We start from the raw sequence: 16461 nt of genomic DNA on the forward strand, positions 1-16461 counted from the left end.
GCTTAATTATATAAGATTTATATTTGAAAAAATAAAATGAGATGTTATATTTTATTGTGGAAAAAAATAAAATTCAAAACCAAAATTTGGGAACTTCCAAACAAAATATTTTATTGAAGTACATAAATAACTATTTATGGCTCCTTCAAAATATAGCATGCATGAATCCTAATATCCAGACTCGAACTCAACAACTAACTGCACAAATTTAGATAAGATTCATTTGATTATGTCTACTTTATTCACTTAAACAATAAATTTTATATTTTATAAAACAAAATGGAACATGCCATGTTATGTAAAACAAAAATCTACAAGCTTTAAGTATCAACAAATAAAATTGTAATACAATTCTGAATGACATGGAAATAAATTAGAATATTATTGTTAGAACAAATTAAATATGATTACCCTAAGATGTTCTTCTTGGGTGTTTTGAAGGAAAAGCAAATTCAATAGATTTTTTTCTATGGTTATTAAATTCCATATGAACATTAAACGAACAATTAGTTCTCCTACGTGGCAATTTAAAGGGGCTGAAATTTTATTAACAAGTAGACTCAAAGGTACCCTATTGACATGTTATGTTTTAATGTAGTTAGAGTTGCTTAAGTGACCTAAGAATGGAAAAGAAAAAAAAAAAATGCATGGGTGGATATATCATTGAATTTGGGTATAAAATTTATCACATGACCAATCCACACCATGCCCTAAGAATCAACATGTTGGAATTGCCCTTTTATTCTTCCACATGGCAAGACAAGGTACAACCGCCTTACATATTCTCTCTTTATAATACCTTTCACAGAAACTTTTACATCAATTTAAATGGTTTTCAATAAATCTATCATTTATGCACCCAAAAATAAAATCATAAATAAATAAGTCTATCATTTCTTCTTAAAATTATTAATTTAAAAAACAAAAAAATTCAATTCCAAGACTTGGTCACAAACAATTCAAGATCCTTGCTACTAGGGCAACCAAATTTTGACTTGTGATGGAATCATGCGTGTACAGAAATCTTGTTAAATTGCGCTGTTCTTCCAAAGTCAAAAACCTTCCTTGCTTGGAAACTGTTGCCATAGTTTCAAAATCGGAAATCAAATTGGTGAGAATCAGCTGCCAGTCGATTCTACACAGCCAACACATGCTAAGAAACCCTAGAGTCGCTGAATATTTAATCTCTGGGCCGATTCTTGAGTTCTTGGCAAGGACCGATTCGGTCCCGATTCCGTGTCTTGAGACGCTAGATGGTTGATACCCATCTCTCTAATTGTATAACCTGTCCAACCCAGTCTGACAATAAATGGGCTCAGGCATATTTCAGAGCTGGGACTGGGCAACTCAAAATCACCTCTGGTTACATGTCCCAAGCTAGCACAAAGATTATGCACCAATTGTCTAGATAAACTTGGATCCATCCATCAAATACCTGTATCCCTGGGCAAGTTTTCAAATCTGGGAACATTTAGTTGATCGACTTTTGAACCAAATTACACCTAAAGGTCCCTGAATTTACTAACAGAGGCCAGCTTGCCATCCAAAAACATTATATAATGTAGAAGCAGTCTATGGTAACAGTAACAGTTTCATGCTATTCCAAGAAAAATAGTTTCTGTTGAAATGACAATAAATGAATTTTGTATTAATTTGAAGTTGTCACTACAACTCGACTTCAGATGACCAAGATACATTCTAACGAGGGGTCTTTATATTGAAAAAGATACATCTCTCATCAGTTGATGAGTTCAGTCAGCTGCATGTGAAGTTGGGGTTGAGGACTCCCCTAAAAAAACACCAAGACACTGCTCTCTTTACCTCCATCACATTGCTGCCTTCAGTTGACAGCCGCAAAAGGAGTTCTATTAGGTGATTCTTTAAAAGGATGGATCTTGCCATCTACATTGCTCCCTTTTGATCTGTCCATTGATTTCATCTTTTCTGCTAGATCTTCAGGGGCTGGTGTCCTCAATGCTTCAATCGATGCCAAGGTGGGGACTTCTATTACTCGCTTCTTAAGCATTCCATTAGAATCAACCTGTGATATATATCACTCAATGTATGAAGTGATGCCTAAAAAAAAAAAAAAAAAAAAAAAAAAAACAACAGTGCAGTAAAGAAATTTTCACACACTCCCCCTCGTTTGTTTCGTCTCTTCAGTTAATGATGACAAAGACTGTACACCTGTTCATCATCAATTCAACCCATGTGGAAAATAGGCAGGCCATCAAAGTAAAGATTCTATGACTTTTCTCTTTGCCTTTGCCCCCCCCCCTCTAATCACAAACACATACACACTTAAGAGAGAGAGAATTATCAGAATCAAGCTTTCCATGCCAGGGCACAGTAAATCGATATTACTTCTGAGTTCTAAGAGAGCATTTTTCTTTGAAAAGAAAAACATCCAAATATAGGAGGGTGTTCAAATAATCATACCAAGTACTCTTTTCGGAGGCATTGTCCTGCTCGGTTTCTGAGGTTTGATACGCTTTCACTATGATTGTCTTGTACTGATCTAATTTGATCCATGCATAAGGTTGAGATAGATTCTATTCCTTTCTTAGCTTCATGGTCCAGCAAAAGTGAATCTGCAAGAACAATATTTTTTTTCAATCACATGTACTTTGATATCTATGAAGAATAACTCGAATGAGAAAAAGTTCAGAAGTAGAATTACCCTTCACAGCAGCCAGCAGATCACAAGCTCCAACATTGAATTTTGCATCAATGGAGGAGGATGCAGATACAAATTCTTTGAGTGCAATGTGACTTGAATGAATATCTTCCCTGCAGAAATGAACAGGGAGGTCAGGTGCATGAAAAGCAAAAAAATGAATGAATTGAGAAAGAGCATTCAGCTTCCATTGGAAAACTTACTCTACTGTAGATTCTATCTCTATTATACTGCTCCTGTTTAGGTGGTCTATGGATGACTGAGCATTCTCCCACTGTTTCCTGGAATCCTCCACTCTCTTTGAGCTGCATTGTAAGATGAGATTTGATCATTTTGGAACCTTTTATATAATTGGCAACATTGATCCAATTTTTCATAAAATCCATGTCAAGCAACCATGTGGATCCTATGCATTCTGCACCTATTAATCATAAGATAGCATCGAAAACTCATTATGTTCTTTCCTGTTTGTTTCCAGTATTAGTTATTCAGACATCTTACTCACTTCTCACACATTATTTGCTTGTATGTGATGTAACCAAAAATGTTCCCATCAATTGAACACTTCTTAACTATTTATTCATTCAGGCGTGTTCTATTTCCCATGCAAGTTTTGCTATGATGTGCTAATTTAGGAGACCCATCTTCAAATGCTCTAACAGACTATATGGATAATGTGTAGTCTTGCCAAAAAATATATGGATGTTGTGTAGTGAAATTTGACATCATTACAAGCTACTATGGAATGTGATAAAATTACAAGTTACAAAACTATATTGGGCATGTCTGATAAAATTCAATCTCATATTTTTGCAAACCATATTGGACATGTCTCATAAAACTCACCACTATATCAATTCACAATACAACCATGGAAATATTTCACTTCTGGTCCTCATGTCAACACTTACCAGCAGTATTCTTCTTACCATCAACGAACCCATTAATATCAATTCACAATACAGCCAAGTCAATATATTTGGTTGCTGGTTCCTGGGGCTGCTATGTCAACATTTTTACCAGAAGTTTTCTTCTTACTATCAACAGACCCTATAATGCACATCTTTAAATACCTTACCACTATATCAACATCTCCCATTAATATCAATTCACAATACAGCCAGCCAAGATATTTGGCTGCTGGTTCTTAGAGTTGTCATGTCTCACATTTTGGTATCAATGTTTACCACTAAAGTTTTTCTTTGAGAGCTAAACATTCAAAAAAGAAAAGAAATGTGAAAATGAAATTCAAATGGTTTCTCAAAGGTCCTTGTGTCACAACAAAAATCACATTGTAATAGTCCTATCTATGCATAGTAAAATTCCATATTTTCATTAAAAAGAATTACCATTCCAGGAGAATGTTTTCCGCCGTAGCTCTGGTCTCAGCTGCTGAGAATGTGTCTTCCAAGAAATGGCTTTGTACCTTTTCTATGTATTTGTTCCACTTCTGCTTAGCATCCACTGAGACTTGCTGCATGTTGGACATCTCTTGCTCCAACTTTTTCTTTTCCTCTGTACTAGTGTCATTCATGTTCGTTAGGGCTTCTGAAACCTGCTTACAGGAACATATGGGAGAGTCATTCTAAGTGTTCCTGTTCAAGAAAAATAGAATCAAGATGAATTAATGAAGAACACAGAGAGAGAGAGAGAGAGAGAGAGGCAAGCGGACCATTGCACTTTTCTTAGATGTCAATGTTGTCAATATTGAAGCAATTCTTTCAAGAGCCACTTTCTCCTCTCTTCCAGACTCTTCCTATTTGAGGAGAAACAGAAATTCATGAGCCATTCATCTCTGTATTATTAATCATAGCCAGGCTTGGTTACCATACCTGAAACCTCTTCTTAAAAGATGCCATCTGATGAGATTTTTCAATATGAGCTTCTTCAAGAGTGCTCTTGAGTTTAGAAACATGCTGATGAAGGTCATTAAAGAAATCAAATGTTGCCTTTGAGACCAACTGGGATGACACCAGATTCCTTTGCAGTCCCTATTAGCTCATTAGAAAGAATTAGATATTTTGTAGCAGTAGAGTTACAACTTCAACTTCCACTGAGGTATTAGCAAACAGAAGAACTGAAGAATTAATATAAACCAACAAGATAGACTCAACTACTCTGAGATTCAACTAAATAAACTAACAAACCATCCATACCTCATCTTGTTGTTGAGCAGAGAAAGATAAGACTTGCTTTTGTGCATCAAGGGAGCTCTGAATTTCAGAAATAACCTCCCCGGCCTCCAAAACTGCAGTGAGCAGGAACTGCAAATAGCAATACAGAACACAAATTAAACCCCATATGTTGAATTTTTAGACAGCCACATCTTATAAAACTCAGATGTTCTTTTTTTGTTTCCTACTTTTTCTACAGCAATTGTGTGGGTTGAAACTGTTGATTTTATATGCTCCAGGTCAGAAGAGGCCTTCTTTTGAAGTGTATTTGCAAGCTCCTTCATGAGCCCAACTCCAGAAGTGTATGTTTCTTTCATTTTATCTACTCTTGATTCCAATACTTTGGTTGCCTGACAACAGTACAGGAAATTACAATAAGTATATAGCAAATCAGGTTGAAACTAATGTTACTTAAAAGCAGAATAGTTCCTTCTCTTACATCACATTTACTTGCAATAAATGAGCCTATATGTTCTTCCATACATCTTAGATGCTGCTGTTGTTGAGAGAAACACCCTAGAATTGTCTTGTGCAGGTTTTTCAAGCTCTGATCAAGATGGGACCCAAATGTCAGAATCAGCCCATGGTTTTCTGTTTCCATGTGGTTCTTCTGATCTGCAGAAAGAAAAGACATTCTCACATTTAATTCTGTAAGTGAATAAAATTCCAGAAATCATGGGGTCGTTAACCATCACACAGATAATAGAGAGGTTTGTCTACCTATTTTGGCAAACAATGTGGTTATATCTTCTGACGCATATTGCAAATTAGCACGCAACTCCTTTGCCCGTTCAATTAGAGAGTTCTCTGTTTTATACATAAAATATTCAAAAGGTTTGGTGGTAAATCAATAATTTGTGTAGCTTTGAACCAACAGATTCATGGTCAAGATATTTCAGTTCACTAGACCTACCTGAGTGCAGTAGATTTGAGATTATGAACTCTTTCTCCTTCAAAGTTGATATGGCTATCCTGTGTTTCTCTTGAAGGTCCTCAAAAGCCTTCTTACTGTTCTCTAGATCTGTCTGAAAATATCAAGAATTTTTTTACTAAGAATCTAAGATTAGATGACTTGTCACAAGAAACTAAGCGGTAAATCATAGATCTCACTCAGATCTTATCTACCTTGCATTCCTTGAGATCACTTTCCACATCCAACTTCTGTTCTTGCTCAGTAAGGTAGAGCTCTCGATATGTATCAACTTGCTACAAACATAAAGTCATAATATGTATATGTATCAATGCCACATGACAAGAGAAAAATGAAAATAGAGAGAAAACGTGTGTCATACCTTCCCCCTCTGTTCAAGATCAATCTCTAACTGTTCTATCTTTTCATTCATTTCCTGTCAGATATATTAGATGTTACCATTCAGAATGAAAACTAATACGAACAAGGGTACCACAATCCAAATTGAAGATGCACGAGTACCACAAAGGGGAGAGGGAAAGAAACTGAAAGATATGCATGGGAGTGTTTGCTGTGTTCTGGATCCACCATTGACAAAGTAAAATGGGTCATGTTCAGAGCATGATCAATCTCAAATTCTTTTACATGGTAGAAGAAATTTGGAACTCTGAAGGCAGTAAAAATCCTATAGACTGGATGGTCTTTCCCCTAGGGATACACGCTAAATATACTGATATTTGGAGAGTATTTTTTTCAGTAGAAGTTCATCTGAGGTAAAGAAACTAGAGGAATTGAAATCTTGTTAGCAAAAACCAACCTTCTTCTCTGCCTCATCTTGGGAAAACCTTTCATGGGGAATATATACACCATTTTTTTCCCTTGCTGCTCGTACATCTGTTTTCCAGTTTGTTGGAAGTGGAAATCTGTGAGCATTGTATAGTTTTTTTACCAGTAAAATTGTAAAGATAAAATGCAATTGAGCCAAAACCTTGTTTCATTCTCTCAATTTCTAGATACAAGTCCTTGAGAAGAACAGCCTTGGACATTTTTTGGTTTGCCTACAAAGAAAAGATCACCTTCAGCAAAAGGAAGATAAAAAATTTAACACATCGTTAGAAGGAGCAAAAGAAGGGAGACAAACCTCTGGTTTGTTTCTGATGTTTTTAGCACGATAGGCATAATCAAGTGTGCTTAAAGTTTCTTCCAAACAATGTGCAGATGGAGAAACTGTTGCTATGATGCAAGTTTTTGTTTTTCCACCCAATGAGTCTCTTAACAACCGTGTCAGCTTACTATCCCTGCTTAAATTTTGGAACACGGAAGAGAAGTGAACTAAGAAAACTCCATAAACTATGATGGCACAATATGGAAGAATAGGAAGGCAACCGATACATCTCCAAAAAATTAAGATGACACAGCAATATGGAACAATAGGATGGTAACTAGACATATCCATAAACTAAGACAATATGGCTAGGGATCTCTGTTGGCACAAACCTGTAAGGTATATGACCTGAATGTTCCACAAGTGCATTTATCACACGTCCAAGGGTAAGTAAGCTCTTGTTGATCTCCCCTGCTTCCCTTGCTCGACCCTGGAAATTCAGTTGAAAGGCTAGATATAAACTCTAAGAGTTGCTATGATAAAAATTTCTGTCTATGATAATTAGTAAATTTGTAAAATATTGAAGGAAAAGATTGCATTTCTTTAAATGATAAAAAGTCAATTAAAAAAAAATAATTTTTTTTTTACTAAGGAAGCTAGCATCTAAAGATCAATGTTCATTCACACACGGCGAGCAACGTATAAAATTTGAAGGGAGGGGGGTGGGAACTGTTTTGGGAGAATGATCTCACATTGGTTACCCCTAAAGTCTCCCATTGCCTCATATTGTGGATCCCTCCACCCAATGGTTCGAGCTTTTGGATAGGATATTTACATGGCATCAGAACATGTCCAGATCGTGCCTTCATCCTGTTGGGACATTGTATTATAACTATGTTGTTTTTGGTTATTACTAACTTTTGTTTGTTGATGAAAAAACCTAAGTATGAAAGGTTAATTGGTATCCTCTCAAGCATTAAGAGTTTGTTGCACGGAAGGCAAGTCCAAGCAAGTATATCTTGTCAGCAAGCAAGCATATCTTGTCAGCAAGCAAGCAAGCTTCATATATTGGAAGATCAAAATAAAGCTTGGATGACATTGCTTCACTTCAGTAAGACCAAGTGAACAGTGCCTCAAAGCTTCAGTGGCTAGAACATCTACAAGCATTCATCATAGGCGTTGAAGACTTAGGGAATAGTTTAAACTTGTAATGCTTTTTATATTCCTAAGTTGTATGTGATTCTCATAGCTTTTGACCCATAAGACATAGCTTCTTAAATGCCCAAACATGACTTAATGGTTTAACCTTTGTTAGGTGACTTTGTTTATAACCATAGGGAAGTTTTTGGACTTGTAATGGTACATCTGACTAGGTATATCGATCTAACACCTATGGGAGGTCATAGGGTTAACTTGTAATGCTTTTTATATTATTAAGTTGTATGAGATTCTCATAGATTTTTAACCTACAATGGTACATTTGACTAGGTATATTGACCTAACACCTATGGGAGATTAAAGGGTTAAACTTGTAATGCTTTTTATATTCTTAAGTTGTATGTGACTCTCATAGATTTTGACCTGTAGGACAAAAGCTATGGGAGGTCATATACCAAATATTCAGACCGTAGTCCAACCGGTCATGTACCGGTTGACTGGTCGATGCTTCCCAAGCCTAGTGCTGTTCAGCACCTTGGTCTGCACATCCCACGAATTCAAGGTTAATTTTCATGGTTGTGCAGTTGGAATTGGACTTGGCTCAAAACATGAGTTATGTATGTTTTACCAAGCAGTGGTCAATGTAATCAGTATGGTAGCCGGTCTGTCAGCGGTCGATACACCAGTCAACCGATAATCAATTGGCTAACTGAACCAGTTGGTTCCAACGGTTCTTTGATGGGAAAAAAAGGGCATCTTTTGGCTGATTTCTCCTAGCGGTCTACTGACCGGTGGACCAAAGAGGTCGACTGGTTCCACCTAAAAGTAGCCGTTTGAGGCTATCTTTTAGTCACTAATTTGGGTTTTTCCTTCTCCGATATATAAGGGAGGTTTAGGAGAATTTCACCCAAGGCTTTTGGCACATATTTTGCACATCTTTTAGTCTTGTTTTAGTCGTTTTAGGGTTTTAGAGAATCATACTCTTTTGCTTGTGCATATTATACCTTTTTGAGGTTATGTGCTTTCACTTGTACATCCTACTATTGATCCATTTGTTAAATTGAGTGGAACACACTCAAGTCTCTTCATAGAGAAGTTGTTGTGGGAGGATTGGGGAATCTTTAGTGTTGTAAGGGTTGTGTAGTAGCCCGGCAAACTACTTGGGTTTGATTGTGAGCCCAAGAAGACAATTGTAAGAAGGCTTGATTAATGCCATTTGGAATTGGTCACTTTAGTGGGAAGCTCAAGTGTGTGTGAATATCACTTGGTAGTGGACACAGAGACGAGGCTGAACCACTCCAAATCTTTTGTGTTCACATTGTCTGTTCCCCCCTCTATCAACTATGATTTTACATTCCCTTACAACATTGAATTCATTGTTTGATTGGTCCTAAAATTTTAGCTCCATCATCCGTGTATCTGTGTGGAGTTTCAGCCTTCCTACACGTGAGAGAAGTGCGGGGAGAAGAATATTCCCTTGTCAATTACCTCTAAAGTCTTCCATTGCCTCATTTATCCACCACCCAATAGTTTGAGGTTTTGGTTTGGATATTTACAGGAGCATTACCATATCTTACACTTTATGCTTATATGTAGGGAATAGATTTCAGGATATTACATGAAAATATTGTGAACAGAGAGAAAGGTGAGGTTAAGAGATCCACAAGGTTCGATACTACTTATAGGGCTACAGCTCATCTCACCTTGTGGATGTCATCTCTAACAACCATGTCTTATTCTTTTGGATGGTTTATCTACCGCATTGGGGTTGATCTAGTTTCCAGAAAAAATCAATTACCGTTTTACTTGTTCTAAAAGGAGTTATATGACTATGTTAAACTTAGTGGGGTAAATGCAGCGTGGCAACAAATTGAGTAGTAGATCAGGCACAGATGAAGTAAATATAATATAATCATGATCATTCCAAAACACAAAGTTTTTTAATTGTATATATAATTCATGGTGATGGATTATGAGTTACCTTGTTCATTTTCTTAACTTGGGTGTTCTAATGTTATCCTAAGCTACTAGGAAGAGCAGTGTAAAGTTCTTTGGTACAAACCCATGAATTATGAGTTACCTTGTTCATTTTCTTAACTTGGGGGTTCTAATGTTATCCTAAGCTACTAGGAAGAGCAGTGTAAAGATCTTTTGTACAATGAAAGGCTGACTAAACATTAACATCCATGCCGCTAAATTCATTTTTATCTAGACACCAGTCTAAGCCAAGAAGGATCTTAAGAGCTTTGGAACTATGTTTTTCGAAAATCTGTCACAAATCATTTCACTTTCGGTTCCACATGTCCTCTGCACAACTCAAACTTCATATTGTCATTTATTTTAGCATATTTGCAAATAACATTGTACATATTCCAGAAAATTTACAATTTGTAAAGAGGTGTGTGGTGCTCAATTTGGATCTGTGCTACTGGTTATTCATGAAAATAGCTGTCAACATTTGTTCAACTGAGTGTTTAGATTCAAACCATTAGAACATTATAAACATTCACTAGAGAATTTTATTTGACAGATTATGGGCAGATCTTATAGCATTCTACTGAAGCTAATACATTGAAGGATTTCATAAACATATGTTTTTCAAATTGAGTGTTTGAAATCCAAATTGTTCACATTTTCCCCCTAAATATTTTTCTATTCTAAGAAATTTTCTGTTATGGATGTTGGAAACAGTAGTTAATACCAAAAGCTCAAAATTTACTTTCCCAAACAACAGAACTAAATGATAACAGCATACCTCTCGTGCACCAGATCGGCAAATGTTCTCTGAGCCTGCCAAGTCGACAAGATTAAGCTTGCCACATTTTACAAGTTCCTCATCTCCTATTGCTGTTTCTTTCACATGGATGGTTATGGAAAAGACAGAATGAGAACGGCTGCATGAGAAAAAGTCATATCTGTTACTCTGGTGCTGTTGAAGATTGAATATCTTTGAAGAGGAATAAATGCTACCTGCTGTGCTTGTTTAACAAGGTATCTGCAGTGCGCCTTTTAGCTGATCCTCGTTCCAGGAGGTTATAAATTTCATTCGCACTGTACACGACCTCTTCTTCAAGACCTCTTACAAACACAACACCCTTTCCATCTTCCATTAAGGAAATTGGTTTCTTCTGTTTATCTTCGACAGATCTAGGATTATCTTCAGGAGCCAATAAGTCAGTTATTTCTTCATTGTACAGCTCCAAAAAAGTCACTTTCATGCTATAGTCAGATTTTTGTGCTTCCAATGTATCAAATATTTGGCGAACTGCTCTTGGAATTACACCGGCATCAGCAGACAATTCTCCACCACCCTTTATGAATGCAATAGAGTTCTTGAAATTTTGAAGTGAAATTAAAAATATCAAAACTCTGAAAATAAGATGAAAATACAATAACAATCTATACCTTTGTTTTCACCCCTCCCTCCATTGTGTAGGTTTTACCTGTGCCTGTCTGCCCATAAGCAAAGACAGTGCAGTTGAAACCCTCGAGAACTTCATTAACAATAGGAGAAATTGCATGGTCATATATCGATCTCTGCTGTGCCTTGGGTCCGAAGATCTATTAAATATTTCAAAGCAAGGCCAGAAAATGTGATTTGAAATACTTCATAGCCAAGAAAAGCAATGACTAAGGATGAATAAAGTATGGTGCCATACCTTATCAAAAGTGAAAGCTCTATCTATTTGCTTGTTAGCTATACTTTGCAAAACAGTGACTTCTCTTCTCTGCTCATTGCATGATATCACCTTGGGAATGTTTAGTCTTTGTTCTTCATCACTTAATGGCCTGGGATTTGGATTGAATGAAATATTTAAACGTAGTGAGCCAACATTTATCTCTAATTCGCTGGTCCAGCTAATCTATCCACTACAACTTTCAGGGACTCAAAATATATCCCTAGAATAGAGTGTCACTTGGAGAGTAGCGAGTAATAGTGACACACATCAGGTGAGTGGACTGCTTGTTACAGAATGCAGAATTAATGCTTTACTTCTACATAGTACTTGTTCAGCTTTCATCAGTGGACATAAAGAACCCAAACCAAATAATGCTTAACAAAAACCCTAAGCCCTCCTTGGCGATTTGCATCAATAAAGCATTGGGATGATCGAAATTTTTTTAAATTTGAGAAACATTACATCTATTGCATCCGAACTTGTCTCATTAGGACCTACTGAATTTCTAGTGTTTCACCGGACCGTCTTTCAAGCCCTTTATCTTATGGTTTTGAAATTAAAAGCCAAACAGGACTAAACCCTAAAGGAGAAAGGAAAAGGAAAAGGGGAGAGAAAGAAAGGTAAGCTTAAAAGAATCAAAATCCAACCTGCATCTTACGATCACTTGCACGTTAACCTCCCGATCTCTGTCCTGGCGATTAGAGTTGCCATCCAACACTCTAGGATCAGTTCTCCGCCTTTCAGGTCGAGGCGTTAGGAAGGGAGCAGGAGATGGTGTGACCCCCAGCCATGTTTTTCTTGCTTGTTCAGGAGTGAAAGACATGATCGCTGCTTTCCAAATCTAAAATGAAGAAGAACAGAGCAAAACAGTGTTTAGATTCACCCAAAAAGCGGGACGAAGCCCTAACTTTGACAAAAGTTGAGATTCAGAATATCAAACACCATTATAAATTGGAAAATGAGGTAGAGACAAATTATTCCAAAAAGAATACCTGTTTGGCGATTAGGGTTTGATCAAATACACCGGAATCTGAAATTGTGGATCAAGAAGAAATGTGAGAATGATGGCTGTTGGTACTTTTAGAGCTTTTCAGCCCTAGAAATTTTCTTGCTTCCCTGTATCTCTTTTGGTGGTGACTTTCTTCTTCTTTTCTTCGTGTTTTTAGTGTGTTCAAACGAGAGAGGATGGCGCATATGGCATGGTTTTCAAATCCCAATTCTAACGGCTATTTGGGGCTTACTATAGCCGTTGGCATTTCAAAATGGTGTGGGACCCTCATGCCAATTCAAATGAAACGCGCCTTAAAAGTCCACAAAAGGACACGTTATACCCTCAGCCAAAAATAAGTACGGCGACTCCGCTCCAAAGATTCGAAAGGACCAAAGTCGATACACTTCCGGTGTCACTTTATAGTCACTTTTCCGTTTATAGCATTTGATTCGTATTAGTATTATCGGCGATGGTGAGATACAAAATAAGAGAGCAATTCAGTACATGAGGTTCTAATTATTGTAGGGTCTGCGAGGAGCAAATATATGCGATCTTACTTAGAGAGATTGTTTTCAAGTTTTCATACTAATACCTAGAAAATTTTTATTTTCACATTGATGACTCGATATCATACCATCAAACCATGAGAATTAGCTGAACCCATTTGATTAACCCCTTATTCATGCTTCTTACTTCTCACACTAGTCCATCTCCACAATCTAGTGGATTTTCTTCCATTTATTTGACCACAAAATTAATTGGCATGTGCTTAATTTGAATTGAAGTGATTATTCTAACTAATTGAAAGATAGAGGATATTAGGATCATGTGTATTGGTCACTTACCAATTTTCAAACCTAAGCTCAATCAATATTCATTATGCATGGAATCTTTTCCTTAGTATGTCAAATGTTGATCAAGATTATCTATTAATTTTGCCACATGATAAATTACTTTTTCTCTGAAATTTATTATATGAATAAAAGCTGGTGCGGACAACATGTTTGTAAAATTTGACATGTAACTAAACTGACAAATGTTAGGACTGTTTGAGTAAACTTAACTTATATAGACAGGCTATGATAATGAAAAATTACATTGTTTTTTTTGTTTAGCGGGGTTGTTAGAGAATAAAAACTTACATTGACCAAAAAGATAGACAAAACCCTACACGATGAAATTACTAAAATGCCCATACTCCTACATCGACTTGAAATAATACTGACCTTTTGAATTTAATGAATTAATGCAGATGAATACGTAATGACAACTTTACAATCCACTTTTAGTCAAAATGTACATAATTACACATTCATATTCGTGCTTAGTGTCCACCACTTAGTTGACTCAGCAGCCTGTTCTTCAAAAAAATAAAAAATAAAAAGAAGACATAAACACCCAACCACATAGAGTATCACATATGTCAACTACATAACTCAAATACTTAACACCAAAAGAGAGAGAGAGAGAGAGAGAAAGAGAGAGAGAGAGCCATTGTCAAAGGCAACCATCAGTTGTAACTCTGTTGCATTTTTGTATATCAGAAATAGTATTTGGTCGACACAAATGATCACATTTGTTGATCTATCACTCATAGTGGAGACTCTTTCTAGATAAACTCTCTTTCCACATTGACGTAGACACACTCACTGATCATGAACCAACCAACCAACCCTCTATATATTCTTCTACTTTATGAGTGTCAGTGTTGTCTAGTGTCTTTCGACATTTATATTCTTTGGCCTCAGATCAATCCTAGCTTAGTCTCATTTCCATTTCAAGTTTCAACAAAAAAACTTGAATCTTATAGATGATACTGGTTAATTTACTTGTAATGATCTATCAGAGACAGATAGGATCAAACCCTTTCCATTACTAGCTACCCATCTTAACCCATTTATAAAAATATCCCATGCATGGAATCAAAAGTCAAGACAGACATTTATGGGTGTCTGTGTCTCCACTCTCCACCCTCCACCCTCCACCCTCCACACCCCACCAACTCAAATCATGGGTCGCTCAAAGGCAGGCCAGAGTGAGAGATGTGTATGAGACAGCACCAAACCCCTCCCCTCCTATCTTTTCACTCCATTCCTCACCAACTAATAGTGCAAAGGTGTAAACTATACAACATCTATAGATCGACCTGTGTTTAATTCTTCTTTCCATAGATTTAATATAACAAATTAACAGTTTGAGGATCTAAAGATAAATTAAACAATTTGAAGGTAATATTATAAGATTGTATGTCCAGAGGAACAGGAAAGAGAGAGAGAGAGAAAAAAAAAAAAAAAAGGTTTTCTAGTGGAATGGCCACAAAAATATATTGGTGCCATCCATGTCACCTTTGATTCATCTTTGGGTTACTCTCTTCTCTAGAGAGAGAGAGAGAGAGAGAGAAACTCATTTCAATTAGTTATCCCCACAAAAGCAAATGAAAACCCACCTTCCTCAATCTTCCTTTCCTATTGAGCTTTGTTTTCTAGTTATTATATTATTTGTTTTAGGTAGGCAAGTACAGTGATAGATAAAGTGCTAAAATCAGCATCACGATAGGAGCAGTCGAAGAAGATGACACCATTCCCCACTTTGAGGTGTCTGCTCTCTGTATTATAATAACCAATACCCGTGCAAACCCTAAATTTATATTTAAACTGCACTTCTTTATTGTAAATGATAATAAGGGTGTCTGCTCTCTGTATTATAATAACCAATACCCGTGCAAACCCTAAATTTATATTTAAACTGCTCTTCTTTATTGTAAATAATAATAATAATAATAATAATAATAATAATAATAATAATAATGAGATTATAATTAGTATACTAAGAATTTTGAATTTTAACCACCTAATTAAGGATTGCAGAATCATTAGTGGATATTTGAGACCCTCATTTTTATGGGATTCTTCTCTATGACATGGGCCGTGTATGCTGTCAAGTTATTCCATATTGTGGATAGGTAGATCATTTATTTACACGTCAAGTTTCAATCCAAATGGGATTTGTTAAATAGTAAAATGGAGTCTTGAAAAACTAGAACTATGGGAAAGTGCATAATAGCTGAATATCATAGACATGTGTGGCAATGCATGCCAATACCCAGAAATGTAAAGGAGTGAATGATCATATATATCTTCTTCTTCTATATATCTTCTTCTCTCTCTCTCTCTCTCTCTCTCTCTCTCTCTCTCTCTCTCTCTTTCTACAATACCATGCATGTAAATATTTTCAGTGAAAAAGTCGAACTCAATTTATTTTTCTTTTGATAAAATCTTGTTTGTAATTAAAGTTGGTGGAAAAAAAATTATAACTTTACTTTATGCTCTTACACTTTAGTTTTCAACGAGGGTAAAATCTTGTCATTTCACATTTATATTTTAAAATAGAGGAAATTACACTCCCCTCCCCTAACCTTTGGCTTAATATCATGTTCCCCCACATACCTTCATATATAGCCAAAGGTCAGGGGAGGGGAGTGCTGTATATTAAAAATGATATAATTTAACAACCTCTCAATCCATTGCTTCTTTGATTACAACAAGCACCCCACCTTCTCTTCTTCTTTTTTTTCTTTAATTTTTTTCTCTTTAATTTACTCACTTTCCCCCTCGGATTCCTAATTTAATTCCTCTATTTTTGGCTTCTTCTGAAGTCGAGGGACACCACTGCAATTGTTTCCTTCAACAAGAAAACGAATATATCAAGAACATCCAACCGACTTCCATTATCTTACTTAGAGACTCAGAAGCTTCTTTCTTCTTCT

General features: G+C 36.2%; 1 protein-coding gene across 1 annotated transcript; it reads right to left on the bottom strand.

Moving 5' to 3' along the window:
* Positions 1 to 1615: 1615 nt before the first annotated feature.
* LOC122085440 (kinesin-like protein KIN-5B) lies at positions 1616 to 12901 on the bottom strand. Its single transcript, XM_042653875.1, has 24 exons — positions 12697 to 12901; positions 12352 to 12545; positions 11684 to 11813; positions 11430 to 11585; positions 10995 to 11335; positions 10780 to 10918; positions 7259 to 7356; positions 6903 to 7059; positions 6750 to 6819; positions 6579 to 6655; positions 6144 to 6197; positions 5977 to 6057; positions 5765 to 5876; positions 5572 to 5658; positions 5291 to 5466; positions 5040 to 5201; positions 4834 to 4941; positions 4510 to 4668; positions 4350 to 4433; positions 4027 to 4232; positions 2881 to 2982; positions 2681 to 2790; positions 2440 to 2591; positions 1616 to 2041 (listed from the first exon to the last, which is right to left on the bottom strand). Exons 2-24 carry the CDS (start codon positions 12525 to 12527, stop codon positions 1841 to 1843), a joined length of 3138 nt encoding a protein of 1045 aa, XP_042509809.1. The 5' UTR covers positions 12528 to 12545; positions 12697 to 12901; the 3' UTR covers positions 1616 to 1840.
* Between the last annotated feature and the right edge of the window lie 3560 nt (positions 12902 to 16461).

The sequence above is a fragment of the Macadamia integrifolia genome, chromosome 8, assembly GCF_013358625.1.
Source record: "Macadamia integrifolia cultivar HAES 741 chromosome 8, SCU_Mint_v3, whole genome shotgun sequence".
Classification (NCBI taxonomy): Eukaryota; Viridiplantae; Streptophyta; class Magnoliopsida; order Proteales; family Proteaceae; genus Macadamia; species Macadamia integrifolia.

Coding starts and splice junctions, on each gene's coding strand:
- LOC122085440 (XM_042653875.1), bottom strand. CDS start 12,527: ATGTCTTTCACTCCTGAACAAGCAAGAAAAACATGGCTGGGGGTCACA. Junction 5,659..5,764: donor CTCAAATCTACTGCACTCAG/GTAGGTCTAGTG, acceptor TGTATAAAACAG/AGAACTCTCTAATTGAACGG. Junction 2,983..4,026: donor GAAAACATTCTCCTGGAATG/GTAATTCTTTTT, acceptor CTTACAATGCAG/CTCAAAGAGAGTGGAGGATT.